This window comes from Pteropus alecto, unplaced genomic scaffold (genome assembly GCF_000325575.1).
Source record: "Pteropus alecto unplaced genomic scaffold, ASM32557v1 scaffold155, whole genome shotgun sequence".
NCBI classification, from domain to species: domain Eukaryota; kingdom Metazoa; phylum Chordata; class Mammalia; order Chiroptera; family Pteropodidae; genus Pteropus; species Pteropus alecto.
Genome location: NW_006438113.1, coordinates 12,272,420 through 12,297,330, shown reverse-complemented (window position 1 = coordinate 12,297,330; position 24,911 = coordinate 12,272,420). Strand labels below are relative to the sequence as shown.

General features: G+C 51.9%; 1 protein-coding gene across 2 annotated transcripts in view; it reads left to right on the top strand.

The window, feature by feature from the left end:
• The window catches only part of LOC112482673 (cadherin-23), a 25,960-nt gene extending 1,680 nt beyond the window's left edge, over nt 1-24,280 (top strand). Inside the window, exons 3-28 of one of the 2 annotated variants that reach the window (XM_025049329.1) lie at nt 352-454; nt 1,798-1,923; nt 2,691-2,894; nt 4,038-4,496; nt 7,819-7,935; nt 9,072-9,296; nt 10,053-10,222; nt 10,448-10,585; nt 11,419-11,538; nt 12,928-13,105; nt 13,216-13,427; nt 15,382-15,573; nt 15,744-15,857; nt 16,543-16,672; nt 16,781-17,032; nt 17,112-17,273; nt 18,798-19,054; nt 19,411-19,508; nt 19,931-20,051; nt 20,134-20,213; nt 20,352-20,392; nt 20,551-20,611; nt 21,111-21,240; nt 21,423-21,545; nt 21,916-22,020; nt 22,880-24,280. In XM_025049329.1, coding sequence (XP_024905097.1) covers nt 436-454; nt 1,798-1,923; nt 2,691-2,894; nt 4,038-4,496; nt 7,819-7,935; nt 9,072-9,296; nt 10,053-10,222; nt 10,448-10,585; nt 11,419-11,538; nt 12,928-13,105; nt 13,216-13,427; nt 15,382-15,573; nt 15,744-15,857; nt 16,543-16,672; nt 16,781-17,032; nt 17,112-17,273; nt 18,798-19,054; nt 19,411-19,508; nt 19,931-20,051; nt 20,134-20,213; nt 20,352-20,392; nt 20,551-20,611; nt 21,111-21,240; nt 21,423-21,545; nt 21,916-22,020; nt 22,880-23,206 — 4,161 coding nt within the window. In that variant the 5' untranslated portion in view covers nt 352-435 and the 3' untranslated portion in view covers nt 23,207-24,280. The remainder of the gene's footprint in view (nt 1-351; nt 455-1,797; nt 1,924-2,690; nt 2,895-4,037; nt 4,497-7,818; nt 7,936-9,071; nt 9,297-10,052; nt 10,223-10,447; nt 10,586-11,418; nt 11,539-12,927; nt 13,106-13,215; nt 13,428-15,381; nt 15,574-15,743; nt 15,858-16,542; nt 16,673-16,780; nt 17,033-17,111; nt 17,274-18,797; nt 19,055-19,410; nt 19,509-19,930; nt 20,052-20,133; nt 20,214-20,351; nt 20,393-20,550; nt 20,612-21,110; nt 21,241-21,422; nt 21,546-21,915; nt 22,021-22,879) is intronic. The other variant, XM_025049328.1, reaches the window with a different exon arrangement.
• Nucleotides 24,281-24,911: the final 631 nt, after the last annotated feature.

The window sequence follows — 24,911 nt, the reverse complement described above, 5'->3', positions numbered from 1 at the left end:
ACAGAGCCTCCCTTTTCTAGCTGTGTGGCTTTGACTAGTCACTCCCTCTGGCCCTTGGTTTCCTCAGTTCCGCAGTGGAGATAGCATCCTGTGAACTTCACAACATCTTTGTGAAAGATCCCCATTTGCCAAATTGGAAAACTGAGGCCCAGATAGGGTAAATTATTTGCTCAAGGCCACCCAGTAAGCTGCTAACACAGCAGGAACTTGAACCCAGTCTCTGGACAACTAGTGTGGGCTTTTTAATCATCTACCTTTGTGCCATGACCCACCTCCCCCACTCTCCCTCCTCCGACTGGAACACCTTACTAGAATATGACATACACATGCCCTCCATTGTGCCTCCCACAGGATTTTGACTTGCTGCTGATCTTTCTTGCGGACGAGAATGACAACCACCCCCTCTTTACTGAGAGCACTTACCAGGCAGAAGTGATGGAGAACTCTCCTGCTGGTAGGTGCTGGACCTACTTGGGAACTCCTGCTGCTGCCAGGTACCACCTGGGCCCCAGATGCCTGTGGATTCACCTTGTGCCTGATGGGGACCCGGCTGAGGCCTGGCTAGGGAGGCAGCCTCACCATGTGGCTGAACACAGAGCCAGCAGGTGCAGAAGGGTGTAGAGGAGAGGGAGGGGCACAGTTCTGAGGAGCTGGTGAGCCCAGGCTGCCAGGCCTCTTAGGAGCCACCAAAGAGGCCAAAGATCTGGTTGAAAGTGGTCACTGCTCCTTAAAGCGGTCTGAGAGCAGCCCTACCATCTCCTCAAGAGGGACATTTAAGAGTGAGGACTACCCAGGAGGGGAGTAAGCCCGCCCTTCTCTGCTCCCTCCCCCCCAGGGTCACAGAGCATCCTGGGGGCTTCTGGAAGCTCAGGGAACATCTATAATCAGAGATGGCGGGGGCAGGGAGCCCTGGGTAGGCAAGCAATGGCCTTTCCCCACACACATGCACTGACCAGCCTCACTTTTCTTCAAGGGGACAGAATCTCTTTTTTTCTGTCCCTCAGGGAGTTCCCCTTACTCTTCCTCCAGCCTCCCCAGCCCCCCAAGCCTTGATCCTAAGTCAAAATGAGATCACCTGAGATACTCCTTGTGTCTTGCTGGATGTTCCCCTACATGAATTTATTTCTTAATCCTGCCAGTGTATATGCACACACATGAACCAGTACATATTCATGTCAAGGCACATGCGTGGGCTTACACATCTGCACATGCATAGGAACATGGGTGCCTACACAGTGCAGTCGGTGTGCAAATGTGCCCACCTGCAGAGGCAGACAGGCTCATAACCAGAGGACTCCCAGGCCTACAAGTGCTCCCATGTGTGCGCTTGTGGCCACATGAACACAGAAGTCCCACACACAAGTGTGGATACCTAGTTATGCATGGTCAGACACCTGTATTAAGTGTTGTGTACCCACACGTGTGGCTATGCTGGGTGGAGTATGCATACATAGACAGGGCCCACACATAGGGCAGGGATGTCAGGGAGCCCCCAGACCCTCCCGCGGAGTGGCCAGCCTCAAAGACTGCTGGGAAGGCAGGCATGCTCCAGGTGGGCAGGAGGGGCTTGCTCACCACTGTTGTGTTTTCTCCCCAGCAGGGCTTTGAGGCCGCTCCCCAGGCATCTGCGTCAGTCTGCCAAGGCTGCCGCAGCCCGGCCCAGGGCCTCCCCACCCCATCCACCTCACCTCCCTCCCTCTCATCCATCGTCAGCCATGGCTCACCAGGAAGGGGTTGGGGGTGGGGGCGGGGTGGGGGCAAATTGACCCTGCAGTGACCCCTCTTCCTCTGGCCCAGGAACCCCCCTCACAGTGCTCAATGGGCCCATCCTGGCCCTGGATGCAGACCTGGATGTCTATGCCGTGGTGACCTACCAGCTGCTGGGTGCCCAGAGTGGCCTCTTTGACATCGACAACAGTACCGGTGAGGCCTCTGCACCCCACCCCCACCCGCAACACTCCCAGCCTGGCTCCACGTCTTCTAGGGGTGGTGGGAGTAAGCCCCCTGCTAGATCTAGGGCTTCCCTTCTTACTGCTGGATCTGGGCTCTCTATGGAGACCCCATTTCTCACAGCCCCCACCTTGCAGCTGGATTAGGCCATCTAGGGGCCAGGCTAGGGAGGCAGCCCAGGAGAAGGCGTGGGGACAACATAAGGGACCTGCTAGTTTATAAACTGTCAGCCTAGGCAGAGAGCCTTCCAGCCCACTCCTTCCATCTCCCCTTGCCCAGGCCAGAAACTCAGGCCCCTAGTCAGCCAGAAGCAACCAAAGTTCTGTCCTCAAATCAGACCCAAATATCCCCAGAGACTATGTTACATCTGTCTAGTCCCAAACAGTAGGCCAATTTGGTGACAGGTGATAACAAGGAAAGATATACTAGTACCTCTCTTAATAGAGCAGGTCAGTCCTCCACTCTGGGTCGCTCCTTCCAGGCAGGACTCTGGAGAACTGCAGAGAGCATCTGGGAAGGGGACAATCCCAGGAGACTGGCACCTAGGGGACCTCCCTAAACATTTGTTTTTGAGCTTTTAGGGAAGAAAGTCATTTGTTGCTTTCTCTGCTCCTTTTTTTTAATCTGTTTTCCATGTCATGCCCTGGTCTTTCTCTGTCCCCTCTTGCTGGCTCTTGCCCTGTCTCCCCACTGCACCCCTTTCCCTTTGCATCTCCCTGGCTGGTGGTGCTGGGTGCCAGGTGTGGTAACCGTGAGGTCAGGTGTTGTCATTGACCGGGAAGCCTTCTCACCTCCTGTCCTGGAGCTGCTGCTGCTGGCTGAGGACATTGGGCTGCTCAACGGCACAGCCGACCTGTTCGTCACCATCCTAGACGACAATGACAACTGGCCCACCTTTAGCCCTGCAGCCCTCACCATCCACTTACTGGAGAACTGCCCGCCAGGTAAACTGGGCACAAGTCCCAGGCCCTGGCCCCCAGGCAGGAGCTGGTTGGTGGTATGTGGGGACTGGAGCCTCACAGGTTGGAGGCAGAATTTACCTTCAGTGGGAAGAAGGACAGGCAGCAGAATGAATGAAGAGAGCACTGGAGAGGGAGTCAGGAGACCCAGGCCCCCTCACTTTTCTTCTCTGATCCACAATGAGATTAAAGTATGCAAAATGAGATTAAAGTATGTTCCTCCCATGTTCCTGAATGGGAAGACTGTTTTAAAATCAAAATAGCATTAATGTGATTCCCATCAAAAGTAAATAAGATTTGAGGGGAGGGTAAATTTGATTTTAAAGGTCGTCTCGAAGAAAGAACATTTTGAAAAATAGGTATAAGAAAGCCACATTTGACTTAGCAAATATTAAAGCATATTATAAAACTACAGCATTTAAAATCATGAGCACAAGAGTCTGTGACAAAGTACCTCAAAAACAGGTACTAATAAATGAAAGAATGTAATGTGCGATAAATGAAACACTGAAACCAGTAGTAAAAACTAATTATTTAGTGTGCAAAACATCTATTAATATTTAATGTAGATTCTCAACCCCCATCAGACATTAAAATGAAACCCAAAGACATTCTAAAGAAAATATAAAAAAGTAGAAAACCTTAGAAAATAAAAAAGAAGCTTTAGGTGATCTGACTTTGGGATAAGAAGGTTCTAAGCACATAAGAAACAGAAGAACTTTAAAAAGGAAAAATATTAAATTTCAACGCATACAAATGTATACTTCTTTACATCAAATAATTACAGCCAATATTGAAAGACAAGCAACATCCTGAGAAAAAAGATATTTGTCACAAGTTATCCTAATTATATAATTGTACAAATTGACAAAATGGGCAAAGGACAAAAGCAATTTGCAGAAGATACAACTGAGTATTAAATTATTTTAAATTGTTCAATCTCACAAACAATGTAAAATAAAATAAGATACTGTTTTTCTACAAAATCACAAACATGAAAAATGTGTTGGCAAGGCCGTGGTAAGAAGGGGCCCTTGTGAACCACCAACAAATGTCTGTTGGTTGGTGTGATGTTTTTAGAAGAGGCCACTGTGCTCAGCTACTCCCTATTCTCACCCACCCCCACAGGATTCTCAGTTCTTCAGGTCACAGCCACGGATGAGGACAGTGGCCTCAATGGGGAGCTGATCTACCGAATAGAAGCTGGAGCTCAGGACCGCTTCCTCATCCATCCAGTGACTGGAGTCATCCGCGTGGGCAATGCCACCATCGACAGGGAGGAACAGGAATCTTACAGGCTGACAATAGTGGCCACCGACCGAGGCACCATCCCTCTCTCAGGCACAGCCATCATCACTATCCTTATCGATGACATTAATGACTGCCGCCCTGAGTTCCTCAACCCCATCCAGACAGTGAGTGTGCTGGAGTCAGCAGAGCCAGGCACTGTCATTGCCAATGTCACCGCCATCGACCGTGACCTCAACCCAAAGCTGGAGTACCACATCATTGGCATCATGGCCAAGGACGACACCGACCGCCTGGTGACCGACCAGGAGGACGCCTTTGCCGTGAATATCAACACAGGTACAAGGGCCTGCTCCCCTCCCACCCCAGGTCCCGACTCCCTGCCCTAGTCTCTTTTCCTCACCCTCTTCTTTCATGTTCTCTCTCCCCCCGCTCCCCGCTCCCCCTCAGCTGCTCCTCTGTCTTTGCTCTTCTCTTCCCTGTCGATACCGTATCCTTCCCTCTGCTTTCCATCTCTCCCTTTGCTCCTTCCCTCTCTCCTTTCTCTTCTTCCTCCTCCCTTAACGAGCTCCCTCTCATTCTGATTCTCTCAGTCTACCAGTGTTGCATGAGAGTGCCCATCTTACTACACTCTTGCAAGCATTAAATATTAGAAAGTTTTTTAAATTATTTTTTTCAGTTACAGTTCAATATTATTTTATATTAGTTTCAAGTGTACAGCATAGTGGTTAGACATTTATATAATTTATGCAGTGATCCCCCCGATTAGTCTGGTACCCACCTGGCACTATACATAGTTGTTGCAAAATATTATAGAGTTTTTATGTTTGTAATTTTCTAGGAAAATGGTACTTCGTTTTAATATGCATTTTTTTAATAATTAAGTGATAGAACACTTTTTTATGTATGCTGATATTTAAAGCATCTGTAAGATATATGTATATCTCCCCCCATATGTATGTGTGTATGTATATCCTTAATGATTTTCTTACACTATCACCAAACAAAGGGAACCGTGGCCTCTTTTATAATTTATGCAGCTTATTATAATTTCAATGGTTTTACCATTTTTCCAAAAGTTCAGTGTATTTTCTCCTCTGGGAAGTTAGGGAAGGGACATGGGACCTCACAGGTATACTTCTTGGAAAGCCCAGAGGAGTGACGGAAAAACTAACATGACTATTACAAAATGCTAAAAATTATTGTTAGTTAGAGAAATGCATAGTAAAACAGCAATGAGATACCAGTTAGCAGATATTAGGATGCTGAGCAATATTAAGTATTGGTGACAATGTGGGGACATCAGAACCCTCATACACTGCTGTAGGAGTTGAGACCAATTTGACCAACAGACAGCAATCTAGCACAAAATGCACTCATACCCCATGACTCAGCAATTTTGCTCCTTGGTATATGTCCCAAGGAAATTCTTAGGTCAATTATGGGACTCTCTGAGGATAGTCACTGCAATGTTATGGGTGGTGGGAGTTGGAGGCCACCTGGGCACCCATCCTTGGGAAATTGGAAACTAAAACATTGTAAGTATGCACCATGGGATACCAGGCAGCAGTTAGAAGCAACAGATTAGACTCACAAAGAGCAATATGGATAGACCTTAAAAATAAGTACTTAATGAAAAGAGTAAGAAATAGGATGGGATATATATACCACAGTCCCATTTGCATAAATGTAAGATATATACACACAAAGCCATAAATGATTTTCAGAAACACTTTCAAATAAAAAAATACACTTCAATACATTATAATAATTGTCTCAGAGAAGGGAAGGGGCAAGGTGTACGGGAATACAAGGAGTAGATACATGCATAAAACAAGAATGGCGCCAATGAACACAGTGTGCAAAAATATGCTTAACTCAATCTACATCTGAGGCCCAAAGGGAAAAAGAAGACAGGAAAACCATGAGCACTAAAAGTCAGATGGGTTAAGCCGTGTCCCAGGTTAGCAAAATCTCATTGCAGTGGTGGTCAGGACCACGGAGAGTTGCTCCACACCCCGTCCAACATTACTGTGCAGTACTGGTGCCTCTACCATTTTCTCTTTTCTGTCCTCTTTTCTGTTCTCCTTCTCTCTAACTGATTCTTTCTCTCTATTTTTCTTTCCAGTGCCTTCTCTTCCCCCTCTTCCTCACACTCTCTCCATCTGTTGTGCTCATCTTCCCTCCCCCTTCCTCTCTGTGTGAACTGGGCTTTCACGTGTTCCCCTGGCTTCCTTCCCTTCTTCCTCTTCCACTTCACAACCTCCCTTCCAAACCTCCTGCTCTGGTCAGTTCTGAGTACCAGGCCCCCCGCCCATGCCCTGCTCTGCTCCATCCCTTCTGCACCCTGAACTAACTAATGTTAACCCTCTTCTCTCTTCCTCACGGCTGGCAGGCCCACAGGTTTGAGCTCTGTTTCTCTGTCACTTCCCACCTCATCTCTTCTCTGATTCACCCCATTGCCTCCCTCCATACCCACTGCACCCCCACCACCCTTCCCATCCTGTGGGGCCCAGGCCAAGGCCGTGGCCCAGCCTTTGCAGACTGAATGCAGCCACCCTCTCCCCATCCTCGCTCCCCAGCCTCGGGGACAGGGAGCGAGAGTAGGAAGAGGAGGAGGAGGAGGAGGCAGCGCCCCAGGGTAAGTGACCACCCCATGGCTGGGGACCCGAGGAGGACAGAAACCCAGCAGGGGGATCTGCCAAGGGGAAGGGAACCCCAGAGACCTCAAGGCCTGAGAAGGAGTTGGAAGTAGAGGAAGTTTCACCCTGGGATGAGGCTGATGGGATGAGGCTGATGGGAGGAGGAGCCACCAGGCACTCCAACAGGCAGGAAGCAGAGCGGTCCCAACAGAGCATCCCTGAGATCAGCCAAACTAGATCTGCCTAGTTTAATCTTAAGTCTCTGGAGGGTTCCTCTGTGACTGGGAGCAGGCAGAGGTTCTGAGGGGCAGTGGGTAAGAGGGAAAGAAACAACTCTTTGCTGGTACTAATGTAGGATTGTGTTCCTTTCCCACCATCAGCCACATCGTGCCCCGCTTACTAGAGACAAGGGAGTAATCATGACTACCCAGCCTAATCCACCACTGTCCCCTCCAGGGAACCCCCTCCGGAGTTTTAGTGGCCTTGACCTTCCTTTATACTGGATCTCCCTAGAATACAAGCACTTTAAATTGTGATAAAATACACATAACAAAATTTACCATCTTAACCATCTTCAAATGTACAGTTCAGTAGTGTTCAGTAGATTCACATTGTAATGGAATACAAGCATTTTTTAAACAAGCAATTACATAGCACTCTCTATTACCAAGCATGCTCTAAGCTCTTTACACTCATTTAATTGCTATAATCCTCAAAAAAGCATATGTAGTAGGTACTGTAATTATCCCCATTTTACGAATGAGGAAACAGAGGTATAGTGAAGTTAAATCATTTGCCCAAGGTTACCAGCTAGTAAGCAATGAGTGAGGGGCAGATTGATGTACCCCAGCTTGCAGGTGGCTGTGGTCTCATCCCAGCCAAAGTTGAGACCAAATCTCATGTCGATGGGGGACCGTTGCCTTCAGTGGAGCTTGGGAGGATTGGCCAGGAACACCCTTGGGAGGCCCAGAATTTAGGGGGTTCCCCTCAGGCTGAACCTGATCTGGTCTGGTCTACAGGATCTGTAATGGTGAAGTCCCCCCTGAACCGGGAGCTGGTTGCCACCTATGAGGTTACTCTCTCGGTGATTGACAATGCTAGCGACCTACCAGAGCGCTCTGTCAGCATGCCAAATGGTAAGGTTCCCACACAGGCATCTCCCATTGGTTACTCAGGGCTGATCAGGGCGGGAGGGCAGGCCAGGAACAGGTACAGTCCCAGCCCCAGGAAGGAAGGAGGGACGTAGAAGGTGGCAGCTACAGCGAGGCACAAGGTGGACGTGTGTCCCAGTTGTTGGGCTGGGCTCAGCGTGGAGTATCCAGAAGCCCAAATTTTGTGTGTTCATGAAACTCAAGGCTTAGAGTGGGAGGGAGGCTTGGTAGAGGCTGGATAGGAACCGAGAAAAGGATGGGTTACAGGTTGGAATCCATTATCAGAACTGGTAACAAACGTGTGCCTGGGATGTGAGACAGGAACCTCAGATCTAATAGGAAGCCACAGGGTCAGTTTAGAGGAATGAAGGTGCAAGGAAAGCTGATCTGAAGCCAGAGACACCACATTAGAGTGCACAGGCACTACAGCAGAGAAGAGGAGCTGGATGCTGCCTGCCACAGGCCGGTACAGACTGCCCTGACTGCAGCCTGAGGCATGGGCTGCAAGGGGCTGCTAGAGACATGGATTTTGTGTGAGAAGAATGGGGAGCAGGGAGAGCGATGTAGCGATGGGGTAGCCTCAAGTGGCCTCTGCCATGAGGCAAAGACAACTGCTGGGGTGAGGAGATAAGCCTGGCAGATATCGTCTGTTATCTTTATAACCCAGAGGACTGTTTTCAGGAAGGGCAGACTATTCAGGGCTGGTCAGGGCAGGAGGGCAGGCCATCTTCTACATGTCCTACACTCAGAGAGCAAAGGGCCAAGGCTGATTATATAGAGGGAACGACTCAGACGGGAGACAGAAGGCTGAATCGTGGAAAGGGTCTTAAAGATCATCTTAGTCCTTTCTCATTGGACAGGTTAGGAAAGTGAGGTATAGTAAGGGCCAGGGGCTTTACCGAGGTTACCCAGACAGCTGGTGGAACCCAAGCCTCTTTCCCCCTGAGAGAGAGAGCTACCAGACCAGAGGAAAGGGTCACGTGCCACCGCTCAAGCTTCGGGGATCCCAAGAGGGCTATAAGATGCTGCCATCTTCTCTGGGTGTGGCTGAGTCTTAGGAAGGCCTGGCCCAGCCATATTGGTGCCCCTCACATCACCCTCAACCCCTACCTCCACCCCAGCCAAGCTGACAGTCAACATCCTGGATGTCAATGACAACACGCCCCAGTTCAAGCCCTTTGGGATCACCTACTACACAGAGCGAGTCCTGGAGGGGGCGACCCCGGGTACCACGCTCATCGCCGTGGCAGCCGTGGACCCTGACAAGGGTCTCAATGGGCTGATCACCTACACCCTGCTGGATCTGGTGCCCCCAGGCTACGTGCAGCTGGAAGACTCCTCAGCAGGTAGGTAGGAAATCTGCCTGAGGAGGGTTGGGGGACATATGTGTGCCTGCTTAGCCTCCAAGAGGGACCACATCCCACTTCTCACCTTCCAGTTGAGGCCACCCCATGGCCCCTCAGTGAGCTAGGCCAAGGCCAATATGGCCAATGTTCACTAGCAGATGCCCAAACTAGAGGGAAGGACAGAGTACCTGTTCCTAGATTGGGATGGAAGCCCCTTTGAGGTCTGCTGGAAACCTAGAATACTCCACCACCATCTCTACCACCCCAGCTTCCGCAACAGTCATCCCTCAGTATCCATAGGGGATTGGTTCCAGGACCCCGTGTGGATACCCAGATTCAAAGATGCTCAAGTTCCATAGTCGACCCTCTATTCACATCCACAGTTCCATATCTGCAGATTCAACCAACAGCAGATTGAAACCTGTGGATACAGAGGGCTGACCATATTAGTATCAGTTAGGGAGCAAGAAGGCCAGCAGGAAGTATCTCAGAGGAGGTCCTGGGCATGTTGATGTTCATCCCTCTGTCTTGTGCAAAGCTTTGTCACCCCTCCAGTAAGAACGGCTGGATGCCAGCTGCTCTCCACCCTCCAGTAAGGAGAATAGCTGGATGCCACTGGGCAGTGCTGCTTGGCCATCCTTCTTCTTCAGGGGACCACATCTGCCCCTCAGAGCTCCAGATCCTTCTCTTCATACTTTGGAGAGCTCCCATAAGTGAGGAATAGCCAAAATGGCACTGGGTGCCTCTGTGTCTTAGGGAAGGTTATTGCCAACCGGACGGTAGACTATGAAGAAGTGCACTGGCTCAACTTCACCGTGAGGGCCTCAGACCATGGGTCCCCACCCCGGGCAGCTGAGATCCCTGTCTACCTGGAGATTGTGGACATCAATGACAACAACCCTATCTTTGACCAGCCTTCCTATCAGGTGGGTGGCCAGGCCAACAAATTGGGTCTAGGACATGTGCCCATTCCTTGGGGCCTTTGGGCATCTTCTGTTACCACTTTGCAAGCCTCTAAGCCTCATGGGAGTAACCATCCTACAAGCAGCTTGATGCCCTCGGTTGTCTGTATCAGTGAGTCCTAGGGCAGGGGCATAGACTCCAGGACTGACGTTGGCCTACTCTTTTTCTCCCTGCCCACTGGGCCTTAGGAAGCTGTCTTTGAGGATGTGCCTGTGGGCACAGTTATCCTGACAGTCACTGCTACTGATGCTGACTCGGGCAACTTTGCCCTCATTGAGTACAGCCTCGGGGATGGAGAGGGCAAGTTTTCCATCAACCCCACTACGGTAAGCAGGCAATGGAGGGAGTGGGTTTGGGGAGGGCCCAGGGTCATAGGCTGAGAAGCCACCAAAAGTATTATAGTCATCCCTCTGTTTCTGGGTCCTGCCACCTGGACATCCATAGCCTCAGGTTTTAGCCAAGTCAGCAAGCCCTGTTCTCGGAGTCCCAGACATCCTGCAGACTGTGGCCTTTCTGTCCCAGCAGACATGGAAGGAAGGAGCCAAAGTCTTTTGGAGCTAGCCTTTTGTGGGGAAAAACTTCTGAGATGCTTTCCCAAAAGACTCAAAAACTTGATTCAAGTCCATGCGACTGCTTTTTGAAACTGTCAAGAGAGACATAGGCAGCTCTGCAGAAAGTTGACACCTCTGTGGCCCTATACTCAGTACATCTTCCGAGCTTCCGTGAGTGTTAGACTTGTAGGGGAGCAGAAACTCGAGAAAAGGTGATTTCCAGTGTCTGCAAATTGGCTCAAAGCTGCTGTTTCGGTAGAGAGAGAGCCCTGTGGCCTGGGGCGGTTGGTCAGGTAGGGCGTTCCCCAGCTGCTGGGCTAGAACTGGACTTCGCCTCGCACTGCCTCCCCGTGCCGACATCCCCCTGCATTCTGCGCTCTCGGCAGCGTTCTCTCCTTCCTGCTCGGTGTAAACAGTCACACGTGCTCCTGGCCTGGCACTATGAACAGCAAGAGCCACTAGAATGAGAGCTCCATCGGGGCAAGGGCCATTGTCTCTTCTCTTCAGTGCTGTATCTCCAGAGCCCAGAACAGTATCTGGCACATAGTAGATGCTCAATAAATAAATGCAGAATTGATGAAAGACCTGACTCCACCTCCCCCTACTAGGGTGACATCTATGTGCTGTCCTCTCTGGACCGGGAGAAGAAGGACCACTATATCCTGACTGCCTTGGCCAAAGACAACCCCGGGGATATAGCCAGCAACCGTCGAGAGAATTCAGTGCAGGTGAGGGGTGCCAGCCTGGGCCAGGGACACCAGGGGACTAGGGTTGTAGAAGCAGCAAGCAAAGCCTTTAGAGAATGATTGCTGCAAAGCAGGAGCAGAGTCACCTGGTCCCCTCAGAGATATGACAGCAGGAAGAAGGCAAGAGCTTAGCTGGATAAGTCACAGTGGCTGTGGCTTAGGGATTGGGGGACTCTAGCAGAAATCTCTTGTGCCAAACCCTTGCGAAGGCAGCTAAACATACCTGGGTATAACCCAAATAAAGCCTGGGGCTCCACATGGCCCAGCGTCTCCATCGTGTCCCACTGAAAGAAATAGTCCGGCACCTAAACATAATTTTAAAGCAATTATCTTTATTTATGTTTCTTAAAAAACATTAACGAGAGATCAAATTCACAGCCCCATTCCCAGTTCAGTTCTAGCGTCCACAGCTACTCTAAGGCCAGTACCCTACCTTCTACACTCCACCCCATTTCTGTCCAAAGTCCCATTCCTTGAGGCTTTACTTTAATTATCCCCACTTCTTTCTGCCCTATCCAGGCATGTCTTTCTCCATTCAGTTCTTCCAGTTCTCCCTACAATAACCTAACTTTCCAAAAAAACTCTCCTGGGTGAGAAGGTGAAAAGCTGGGTGGGCAAATTCTTTTTAGCAGGTAGGGGGAAGAGGCTGGGAGCACTCACACACATCTGAATCCTGTCCCTGTCACCTAGCCATGTGCTGTGTGGGGAAAAGCACAGTGTTTGATGTCAGATTAAGGCTGCTTCCCTCCCAGGGCAGTGGGGTGGTGGGGAGTAGAAAGTGCTTTGTGCACCGAAAGGGGCTCTTAAAATCACTTCTGTGAAAAGCTCAGTGAGGATGTAGTCAGGCAGGGCCACAGGAGCCAGGAGGAAAAAAAGTCCTCCTGCCCTGGGCTGTGGGGTCCACAGAGAGAGCCACGTCCCAGGCCAGACACAAATCCCAGTCAAGAGAGGACATTCAAGGGTGGAGGAATCACCATCTAGCATTAAGGTCCAGAAATTAGAATGTGATGTACGGGGCCACTGAAGGCAGGGGCCAGGGGCAGTGCAGGAGGTGCCCAGGAGGGCTTCCTGCTTCAGGGCCCAGACACAGAGACCTGTTAAGCACAGTCCCATCTGCGAATGTTTCCTTGGGCCAGGCACTGCACACATACTGTCACCATCTAGCATACACCGTCACAGGTGAGCCCCACAAGCCCCTGAGAAGAGATGTGTCATCCCCAATGTACAAGTAAGAGGCTCAGGGGGTTAAATGTGTTTGAGGTCAGACTCCAACAGTGGGCACTGTCCACCTCTTTTTACTCATCTGTGACTAGGTCACCTGAAGTAGCTCTCAATATGCTCCTGACCTTTGACTTCAACCTCCCCCTGCAGGTGGTGATCCAGGTGCTGGATGTCAATGACTGCCGGCCACAGTTCTCCAAGCCCCAATTCAGCACAAGCGTGTATGAGAATGAGCCAGCAGGCACCTCGGTCATCACCATGATGGCCACCGACCAAGACGAGGGCACCAATGGGGAACTGGCCTACTCCCTTGAGGGCCCTGGCGTGGGTATGTAGCCTGCCCTCCACCAGCGATGCCTTGGGAGGGTGCGGGGTGGGAGGAACAAGTGGCCATGGGAAGGATGTCTCAGCCAGAGCCATGCCCTGCCCTCCTGCCAGAGGCCTTCCACGTGGACATGGACTCAGGCCTGGTGACCACAAAGCGGCCACTGCATTCCTATGAGAGGTTCAACCTGACTGTGGTGGCCACAGATGGCGGAGAGCCCCCACTCTGGGGAACAACCATGCTCCTGGTGGAGGTCATCGATGTCAATGACAACCGCCCCATCTTCGTGCGCCCACCCAACGGCACCATCCTCCACATCAGAGAGGTACTGCTGTCTCCTGGGGCCTCCTGCCCACCACATCCCCCTTCCAATATCCAGACCACTTCCTCATCCTACAGTCATGCCTGGAAGAGTGAAAGGGCCCCCGCTGTGAAGGTGGAGAAATTGATGCCGGAGTAGGGAACAGACTTGCTCAGTGCCACACAGGGCAGTACTGAACAGTGGTTAGTAATATGGGCCTTGTCAGCAAAAGGTCTTGGGTTCATATCTAACTTTATCGCTTACCAGCCAAATTACCTTGAGCAAGTAACTTCTCTCAGTCTGGTTTTTCATCTGCAAAATGGGACTAATAATAGTAGAAGCTCCATCTCTTGCTCTTAAATATCTGCCAGGAAGGACAGTCTCCCAGAAATCCACTTCCCCCTTACTGTCTCAAAATAAACATACATACCCTTTCCGTCTGTCTGTTGTTCCTACCCATACCAAAGTGGAAACAGCCTAGGAGCTGAGGATGGGCATCAAAATAAGAAACAAGGGGAAGTGGCCGAGCTTCTGGAACCTCTCCAATTTTTTTCATTCCTTGCTCTAAATTGCCTTGTAAAGATGGAGAAGTCCTCCTCTGTCTCCTACCCTTTCCTTCCGTCTCAGCAGCCAGGCCCAAAGTGCTCCTTGGTGGTATAATCAGGGTGTCTCCTATTTGTTCTTTGCTCCCCAAACTTCACCATGTCTCCAGGTCTCCAAATGTCAGCATTAAGTCCTTGTGATCACTCTTATCTCCTCTTTGAGGTCCCATGGGAGACATTGCTGCCAGGCCTGAGCTCCAGGAAACACTGTTTTTACATTGTGATTTGCTTTTACCTGTGTCTACTGTAATGATTGGTCCTCTTTCCTTTGCCCATTAGGGAGCTCAGAATGGCCAGTCCATCTTCAGTGGCCCTGCAGTGTCTTAGCATACACAGCTTACCTCCTATCCCTCAGTTCCCATTTTCCTGCCAAACATTTCTTTACCCTGATTTTTTTAACTTGTTTACTCTTATTATAATTTATACTTTCTTGTAAGCTGCTTCAAATCCTTTGTTGAATGAAGAAGGATATAAATTCATAATAATCTAGTTCTTTTCCACACCAAAGGCCCCATTTACTAACTTTTTCCTCTTCAAGGGCTCCATATTTTGAAAGATTCATGTCTCTCAGCAACTAGCATTTGTTCGATAATAACCTGTTTGTCATCTGACTTTCTATTAACTAGCTATAACTGCCATTCAGAGTTTCTGATTGTCACGATCAATGAGATAAACAGTGAAACTGTGCTGAGCTGGTGATTTTTCAACTAAAAGCAAAGAAACTTGTTCTTTTCCTTGTGCCCTTGCAGCCTTATCATGGGTCAACGCACGACATCAATTAGATTTTTTGATATGTTACACTTAACTCAAGGGATTCAGGAAACTAGGGCTCAGAGAAGTGAAGTGGCACGTCCAGGTCACATAGCGAATTAATAACAGACTAGAACTCAGGTGTCTAGTCTGAATCTACTATGTCACCCTTCTAGCCTGTCCCTCATTTTCAGGTACCCCACTGGGTGGTGGATGGTGTTGTTTGAGGGTACCTAGAACTGTTTGGGGTAGCAGAGTGCAAGACACACCTAGAAACAGAGGATGGTTTTGGCCTCAGCTTTTGAATACCCCTTCTATCTCTAAAACTGAACATACAATGGGTCAGAGAGATAAGGGTAGCCCCTGGAAGGGCAGTCACCTGAGACAGTTTCCAGAATGGTGGTTCCCAGGCTAGACCATCATTTGGTCAGTGGCCTTGGCTAGGAGTGGGGTGAAGGGATGTTCTAGCAGGTGCTCAGACTCCAGGAGAGTCCAGCCAGGCAGGCAGACATCTCCTAAGAATGCTGAAATGTGGCAGGGACATTATGCTACAGGAGGAGAAAGAATGAGAGCTCCATCCGACGCCCCAGGAGCCTCCCTCTCTTGCCCCCACCCCCTCCCCGCAGGAGATCCCGCTGCGCTCCAACGTGTACGAGGTCTATGCTACAGACAAGGATGAGGGCCTCAATGGGGCGGTGCGCTACAGCTTCCTGAAGACCACGGGCAACCGGGACTGGGAGTACTTCACCATTGATCCAATCAGCGGCCTTATCCAGACCGCGCAGCGCCTGGACCGCGAGAAGCAGGCGGTGTACAGCGTAAGGGGGCGGGGCCTGGCTCAAGGGGCGAGGCCAAGGGAGGAGCTTTCCTCTGGGCGCAGGGCCACCACCTCCCCACCTAGAATGTCTTTAAGAGTGGTGACCTGGCTCTTGGCGAGTGCCCGCCTGGGGCCCTCTGTTTCTTCCTCTGACTGCTCCTCCACCTCCAGCTCATCCTGGTGGCCAGCGACCTGGGCCAGCCAGTGCCATATGAGACCATGCAGCCGCTGCAGGTGGCCCTGGATGACATCGACGACAACGAGCCCCTCTTCGTGAGGCCTCCAGTGAGTTCTCACCCATCCCCTGCGCCGGTCTCGCCCACACAGAGACTCCCTGCCTGCAAGCGCACACGTGCACATATCCCCTTTACAATACACACACGTAGTTGCACACAGAAACCTACACACATTTCATAGAACAAATATGTATTGAGCAGCTACTATTTCAAGGCACTACACGGCAGTCAAAAAAGCAGACAAAAAAATGCCTGACATCTGGAGCTGACATTCTAATTTTATACAATGTACACAGGAAGCCTGAAAATCAGCTCTACTTTGAGCTGGGGCTGAGCCCCTTGCGTGGACTCAGACTCTCTGACTTGGTTTTTCCTACTCGTTTGCACATGGGATGTGATGTTCCCTGGAGACTGCATGAGTGTGGGTGTGCACATCTCACATGCATATAAGAGAGTGTGACCCCCTCGTTCAAACATCCATTCAGGTGCTAGGGAACTTCAGAGAACACGCCAAACCCAGTCCTGTCCTCATGGAGGATGTCACTGGGTGACATCCCTTAGAGCAGAGCTGGGGGCTCCTAGGCTCTCAGCCTTTGCTCCCTTGAGGTTACAGCCTTTCTGCTCGCCCCGCAAGGTGTGCCCAGTCGCAAAGGCCTTGCCTAGGGCCCTCTGGCAGGAGCTGGAAACAGGCCTCCCTTGGGTCTCCTGTGATGACATACCTCTCCCCTCTACAGAAAGGCAGCCCCCAGTACCAGTTGCTGACAGTACCCGAGCACTCACCACATGGCACCCTCGTGGGCAATGTGACAGGTGCTGTGGACGCAGATGAGGGCCCCAACGCCATCGTGTACTACTTCATTGCAGGTGGGTCCTGATGGGGCTAGTGCCCTACCTATGCTAGGGCTGGAGATGACCCCAATATGCCCCACCTTGACCCTGCCCCCTCACCCTGTGTCTGGGTCCCACCTTCAGCTGGGAACGAAGAGAAGAACTTCCATCTTCAGCCAGACGGACGTCTACTGGTGCTGCGGGACCTGGACCGGGAACGTGAAGCTGTCTTCTCCTTCATTGTCAAGGCCTCAAGCAATCGCAGCTGGACACCTCCCCGTGGACTTTCACCAGACCTGGACCTGATCACTGACCTCACCCTGCAGGAGGTGCGAGTAGTGCTAGAAGACATCAACGACCAGCCACCGCGCTTCACCAAGGCTGAGTACACTGCAGGTGCAGGGACTGGAGCCTGGGCACAGGGTGTGGGGTGGCCCCTGCCTTACCACTTACGCCCACCTGCCTATTCCTTCAGGAGTGGCCACTGATGCCAAGATGGGCTCAGAGTTGATCCAGGTGCTGGCTCTGGATGCAGACATCGGCAATAATAGCCTGGTCTTCTATAGCATCCTGGCCATCCACTACTTCCGGGCCTTTGCCAACGACTCCGAGGATGTGGGCCAGGTCTTCACCATGGGTAGGTAGGGGCCTGGTCACACATGAATGGCCTCCAGCCAAGACCTCTGTCACTGCACGGACTGTATCTGGAAGATATGAGGGTAGTCTGTGTAGGCACCATGGGGTGCGGGTGGCCAGCCAGCCAACCATGTCAGTCCTTTCATCTACCCATCCATCTGTCGTTCATCCATTCAGCCAGTCAGCCATCATTTGTTAATCCTTTTATTTATCCACCTATCCATATCTACATCTACCCACCTACTTCCTTCTTTGTGTCTTCCTTCTTCCCATTTCCTCCTCTATCTATTATTTATCCCGCTATCCACCCACCCATTCATCCATCTGTTCCTCTTTGCTCTCATACGTACATTCATCCACCCATCAACCCACCCGTCCACTCATCTTCCCATTCTCCTTTCCATATATCCACTTGTCTTTCCATTCGTGCACCTCACCTTCCCATGTCAGGCACTGTGCCAGGCACCGGGGAACCAGAATTCAAAGAGCGCGCTTGTATCTAAAGTGTGCAATGTCTGCTTGTGTACTTGCCTGTGTTGATGGATGAGCCCCTCTTGGTCAGGTTCTAGAAGGTGTCCCAGTGGGTGTCCCATTACTTTACTTCTAGCCCTAACATCTTCCCTGCTCTTTTCTATCTGTAGGAGTCAATGCAGACTCCTTGGCCTGGCATTCAAGGACCAGGTCTTCCTCCTAATCCCCCTTGCTGATTCCTGATCCCCCTACTATCCTTAAGGGCCTTGTGCTCAGTCAAGCTGAACGCACATTCCTTCAGCCTGCTCTACACCATCCCCCTGCACCTTGATCCCTTTTCTTCACTTCCTGAAAAACCATCTTGACCTTCACCGCTGCCTTTGGATATATTCTCCCCAACCATCCTTCAAAATCTAGTTCATATGCCACCTCCTCCAATCACACAACCAGACACCATCCCTCGGTCCTCTGAGCTCTCTCTGCTTTTTATTTTAATAAACTAAAACACAGAAGGGCTAAGTAGCTTGCTAAAGGCCACACAGTTATAAAAGGGCAGTAAACCCAAGTCTATTGTCTTCTAAGAGAAGACTGGGCAGTACCTCCTGAGGTCGTCTCCCTACTGTGATTATTGAATTCTGAAATACTGAGTATGAAAGAGACACGGAAGGGGCTCAGAAGTGTCCATAGCACTCCAGCAGGGGGCACCAGAGTCTCAAACTCTTCATCCTTGGGCCGGCACAGCCCACAGTTGTGTTTTGTTGACTATGCAGAATGTTTAAATAAAAACTTAGGTCAATAGTTAAAAATCAGGAGGGTTCACTAGAAGTCTGTAGAGGAGATGCAGGTCTGGCAGCACGAGCTGTACTCTCTCCTGACAGTCGTCAAGCTGAAGCCCTCCCTGGGCTCTGCGGACATCTGAGTTCTCAGTTGCTGCAGGCCCATGTGGTCTTCCCTTGGTATGTCACTTGCCCCTGGACCTCACCCCTTCCTAGAGGATTCTGGGACACATTAGGGGGGCCCTGAGCTGCTCCTCACCTGTGGGCTTTTCCTACAGGGAGTGTGGATGGCATCCTACGCACCTTCGACCTCTTCGTGGCCTACAGCCCCGGCTACTTTGTGGTGGACATCGTGGCCCGGGACCTGGCAGGCCACAACGACACGGCTATCATTGGCATCTACATCCTGAGGGATGACCAGCGCGTCAAGATCGTCATTAATGAGATTCCTGACCGCGTGCGTGGCTTTGAGGAGGAGTTCATCCGCCTGCTCTCCAACATCACCGGCGCCATCGTCAACACTGATGATGTGCAGGTGCCCATGGAACCCATGCTGGGGCTGGGGGCAATGGAGGGAGAGGGGCACTAGGCCACAAGGAGGGACAGGGCATTGTGGAGACGTCCCGGCTGTGAAAGAGGTTATATGCCCTTCAGTCACTTCTTAGCTGCATGACATTGGGGAAGTCCTTCCAGATCTCTGGGCCTCACTTTTCCCAGGGGGCTAATAATAGTGCCCGGTACAGCGCTGTGAAGTGATGGTCACTGTGCTTCGTCCTCAGTGAGCACTCAGTAGTGATGGGTTTATTTTTAAGGCAGGGTGGGAGGAGCTCCTAGCCCATCCCAACCCATCCTTTGCCCCTGCCACACACTGGGATGCTCCTTCTCGCCTAGTTCCACGTGGACAAGAAGGGTCGGGTGAACTTCGCACAAACAGAGCTGCTCATCCATGTGGTGAACCGTGATACCAACCGCATCCTGGACGTGGACCGGTGGGTGGGGGCCTGTACTCAGACTGTCAGTCTGCCTCCCTGCCCTGGAGTTGGGGAGGATACCCACCAACAGAGGCACAGACAACACCATCAGGCCTGCTGTGCGGGGCTGTCCCCCAGAGGTGGGCAGGGCTAGCAGAACACAGTTTGTGGATATGAGCAGAGTCCTGCCCCCTCTGAGCCTTACTCTTCCCATCTGTAAAATGGGAGTATTACACTGAATGTGAGGATCCAACAAGATCCTGTATGAAGGGATGGTGAACCCTGTAAGATACAAAGCTGGGTGGGCTTTAATCTCGCAAGGCTTGGGGGGAGGGTGAACTTTAGGGGTCCGAAGCGGGAACTGGGCAGACTGGCCTGACTGGGGAAAGCTCTTGGGGGATGGCTAAGGATGAGAGCTAAGGTCTCTGCCCCTTGCCCAGGGTGATCCAGATGATTGATGAGAACAAGGAACAGCTGCGGAACCTTTTCCGGAACTACAATGTCCTTGATGTGCAGCCTGCCATCTCTGTCCGGCTGCCCGATGACATGTCTGCCCTACAGGTACCCCTGGTGGTACTCCTCCCTCAACCCCCTCTCTGCCCTGGATGCTCTCACCTGCTCACGCCTGGCCCTGTTTCCCCAGATGGCAATCATTGTCCTGGCCATTCTCCTCTTCCTGGCCGCCATGCTCTTCATCCTCATGAACTGGTACTACAGGACTGTGTGAGTTATCCCTATCCCCCTGCCCTGAGATTGGCTGACCAGTCCTGCTCCTGCGACAGATATGAAGGCAGGCAGGGCCCTGAGATGCCAGCCTAGCCCCAGCTTCCCTCACCAGCCCCTCTGTCTGCTTCTCTCCAGACACAAGAGGAAGCTCAAAGCCATAGTGGCTGGCTCGGCAGGTGAGCAAGGGCTGTGATGTGTGGGGAGGTGAGAGGCAGGAGGGGTTCCTGGAGAACTTGAGTGCTTGCCCAGGCCCTAGAAGGCCCTGGACCAGTCCAGGTTCCCAGGCGCTGTTGGGGCGGCCGCCTCCCTTCCATGTCCCACCTGCTCCCTGCAGGGAATCGCGGCTTCATTGACATCATGGACATGCCCAACACCAACAAGTATTCCTTTGATGGGTGAGTGGGGTCCCGGAGCCCTGCCTGGTGCACTTTGGGGAGGCCTACCAAGGACCAGCTGGGTTGGAGACTTCCATGCTGCCTCCCAAACAGTGAGGGAACCGCTGACTAGCTGAAACCTGGGGTGTGTGCGCCCCCTGGTGGTCCAGCTACCCCTCTCTACTCTCAAAACCCCTGTCGCAGAGTTGGGCTCCCTACCCTCTAATAGGCCCCCAGGTTCCAGGGGGCATTGACTTTGGTCATTGGGTACAGGGCAAGGCTTCCAAACCAAAGCTGATCCATATTGACATGTCCTGTTCTGGATCTAGTGGGATCCTAGAGCGGGGGACGCACTCACAAGTGTCATGGGTAAGGGGCCTACTTATGGTCCCTAACTCCCTGGTTCTATGAAAGGCACTGCAGTTGGCCAGGGAAATGGGCAGGGATGAGAGATGAGGCTGGTAGGGCATTTGTCCACTTAAGCCTTCCCTCCTCCCGCTACCCTACTCCCCACTTACAGGGCCAACCCAGTGTGGCTGGATCCTTTCTGCCGGAACATGGAACTGGCTGCCCAGGCTGAGCACGAGGACGACCTGCCGGAGACCCTGAGTGAGATCGCTGACCTATGGAACAGCCCCACCCGCACCCACGTGAGCCAGGGCCAGAGCCGCGGGCAGGGGTGGACGATCAGGAGGGATGGGATAGAGGTAGGGTAGATCTTCGCCACCACTGGCCAAGGAGCTGAGTTCTCTGGCAAGTGGTCCCCTACCCTGTATGTGTGCATGTGTGTGTGATGTCTGCCTCCGGCCCGGCTAATGTCCCCTCTCCCCAGGGAACTTTTGGGCGTGAACCAGCAGCAGTCAAGCCTGATGATGACCGGTACTTGCGGGCAGCCATCCAGGAGTACGACAACATTGCCAAGCTGGGCCAGATCATTCGGGAAGGCCCCATCAAGGTGAGCCCTCCCTATAGGCTCCTGCACCCAGAGCCCTGGCTGAGCTCGGACCCCCTCCAGAGGATGCAGGGACAGGGAAGATACTGGGAAAGAGCTTTCTTCACCTCCAGGCTCAACTAGACCTGCCCTCCACTGGGGCGAGACCACCAGGGCAGTAAAAAGGGCCTGGGCACCAGCACTGACCAAGAGCTGCTTCAGCCCACAGTGGCCTTTGGGCCACAGCTCCATTGTGAGCTGTCACCAGGCTCTGTTCCTGATCCTCTACACTAGAATTAGAGGCCTTTGCCTCCTCAAGCCCATCAGAGTTATGGGAGTGAGTGAGGGGCGGGTGAGGGCCATGGTGGGGGGGCTAACCGTTTCCCTCCCCCAGGGCTCGCTGCTCAAGGTGGTCCTGGAGGATTACCTGCGCCTCAAAAAGCTCTTTGCACAGCGGATGGTGCAAAAAGCCTCCTCCTGCCACTCCTCCATCTCTGAGGTAGCCGGGCGGGCAGGGGAGCTGTGTGCCGTGCCCCAGCCCTGGGGGTGCTCTTTCTCTCTCACCCTCCTGCTGCCCTCTTCCTAGTCAGAGTCTGAAGCTCAGCAGCCAGGGCCAAAGAGGGCAATCGGTAGGGGTGCAGGAAGTCAGATAGCAGGTTCTGCTGTGGGCTTTCCCAGGGATGGGGTAGGCAATGAGGCAGTGTTTCTCAGATTTGAGGAACCCCAAGAAGATACCTTTAAAGGGTGATGTCATTTAAAGAAACTGGCTGTAGGGTCAAGTAGGGTCTACATATGTTTATTTGCCTGCAGTAATATGTCAGCACTTTAAAAAGTCAGACTTTATCTAAAAACCCAGATTACCAGCTGGGCCAACATCCCCAACTGGAATAGGCTGAAGCTGAGTTCCACACAGGACAAAAGCGCCATTTGTGAGTCTCCACTACACCCTATCGATCCTCTCCAACTTTACCTGTGGATACTTTAGGCCAGCCACAATGAGGGTTGACCCTGCTTGGTAATAAACCCGGGTACAGTTGCATCACGGGATCTTTATAGATCATCAAAGCGAAAACAAAAAATTAAAGATTCTCATAGGAAGTCCATATTCATGGGAACACATCTGTAACACTGTTAAGTATCCATGGCTTCCCTTTGCACCCAGTTTGAGAAACACTGTTAGAGGCTGGACAGGCCTGCTGCAGCACCAGCCCAGGGTCTCTCGTGTGCAGTGTGGAAGAAACAGGCACACAGCACGTGGGACTCTGGAGCCACCCACCTGCTCACCCCTTGGGCATAGCCCTGAGTACGTGGGGGGACCCTGAGCCATTGGTGGGGTGGGGGGTCCTGGCCTCTTGCAGCTGATCCAGAGTGAGCTAGAGGAGGAGCCAGGGGAACACAGCCCAGGTCAGGGCAGCCTGCGCTTCTGCCACAAGCCGCCGACAGAGCTCAAGGGGCCGGATGGAATCCATGTGGTGCACGGCAGTACGGGCACGCTGCTGGCCACGGACCTCAACAGCCTGCCTGAGGATGATCAGAAGGGTCTGGGTCGCTCGCTGGAGACGCTGACCGCTGCCGAGGCCAGTGCCTTTGAGCGCAATGCCCGCACGGAGTCCGCCAAATCAACACCCCTGCACAAGCTTCGAGATGTGATCATGGAGAGCCCCCTGGAGATCACGGAGCTATGACCATCCGTGGGGCTCCTCACTGGTGTGAGCAGCGCCTGTCCCCCACCCCCTCCCAGGGCAGAGGCAGGGGCAGGACCATGGGGTGTAGGACCATGGGGTGTGGGCCCCTCCCCCAGCCAACCCTGGGCTCACAACCCTGAGTTGGCCTAGTGGTGGCAGCCCACCTCGGCTGCTCAGATCCTCTGCCAGACGCTCATTCAGCATCTGATCTCTACCTTCACAAAATTTGTTATTTTTTTAAGAAAACCAAAAACATTAAGCGTCTAACGATGAGGTAAGGAGTGTCCCTGGGGACCCAGGAGTTTAAGGACCAGCTCAGCCCAGGCTGAGTGGAGAAGCCAAGCAGGCCCTCCATTTCCCACCGGTCCTCATCCCCTGCCTGGCCTTGACTCCCTGACCTCGAGTCCCACTGCATTTTTGCCACATCCCTGGCTGGACATCCAGGTAGGGGCAGTGAGTGATCCCTGCCTCTACACACCAACAAGGTTAACATCCATGACCCGCTCTCTCCATTTCACTGGCTTCCCAAACGTGCCCGGCTCATAAAGAGAAATGACTGATGTTCCCTTGGATTTTGAATGTAGAGTGTTGGTGTGTATTTTTTTTAAATTAAGTTATTCCCTCAATATTTTCCCCTTGGTTTGTTTAACTGGTACTCACTGAACGTTTCTGGAATGGTCTGAATTTTAAAAGAAAAGCAACTCACAAGGAACCAGCAGTTCGCTCTGGCTCTGGTGAACTACCACGTGGCTGGCCTCGGAGGGAGGGAGTGGGTTGGTGAAGGGCACAGCAGATCTGCACCCAGCCTGGCCCCAGGTAGCTCAGGAGGGACCAGAAGAGACTTTCTTCACCCACTTCATTCTCTGGCCAAGAACCCAAGATTCTGGCTGAGTTGTCACAGAAATGCTCAGGTCTAGTTGACAGACTTTATTGTTAAATCAGAAACTTTAGTGCAAAACAAAAAATCATTAAGTCCATTTAATAGCAACTGCAGGTCTTGCTGTCTCTTGGCAACCAGAAATGGAACAGAAGATTCGGCCAACGAGAGGAGAGGCAGCAGCCAAGGCCCCTGGACAGCACAACCAGCAGACCCTCTACTTGGAAGCCAGAGGGTCAGGAGCTTGTCATCCACATTTATTTTAAGGTCAAAAAGAACATCTATGAAATGGGTCCAAGGTGAGGGGCTATCACTGCCTAGAGCAATGATGGGCTCTGGGCAGCAGTGCAGAGGCACAAAGGAGGCCTCAGCAGTCAGGCAGATACAGAGCAGGCATGAGGCGGTCACCACTGTCCACACACTCACAAAAGCCAAGCCCACACGACCTCCCCCTAGAGTTAGCAGGCTGCATTCAGGCAAATGTTCTCCCTCCCCACCCCCCAAATCCACAGAACCCCAAACAAGGCGTCACCAGGAAAGCAAGCAAGCTGGATCAAAGGTTGGCCCAGGTACACTGAACCCCACCCAGGGCTCCTGAGCAGCCGCTTCCAAAACTGTTACAATGTGAACTACATTGTTTAAAAAGCCTGATTATTTTGAGCCTCTCATCTTTCATACAAAACTGCCTGTTTTGCTTCTCTATATAGCAGCACAGGCCCAGTTTTTTTTCTTAGAGTAGGCAGAGGCCTCAGAAGCCAGCCAGCATCTAGAGCCCCCTCCTCCTCCAGGTAACCACCATGCAAAGGCAGGCTAAAAGACCTGCAGGCG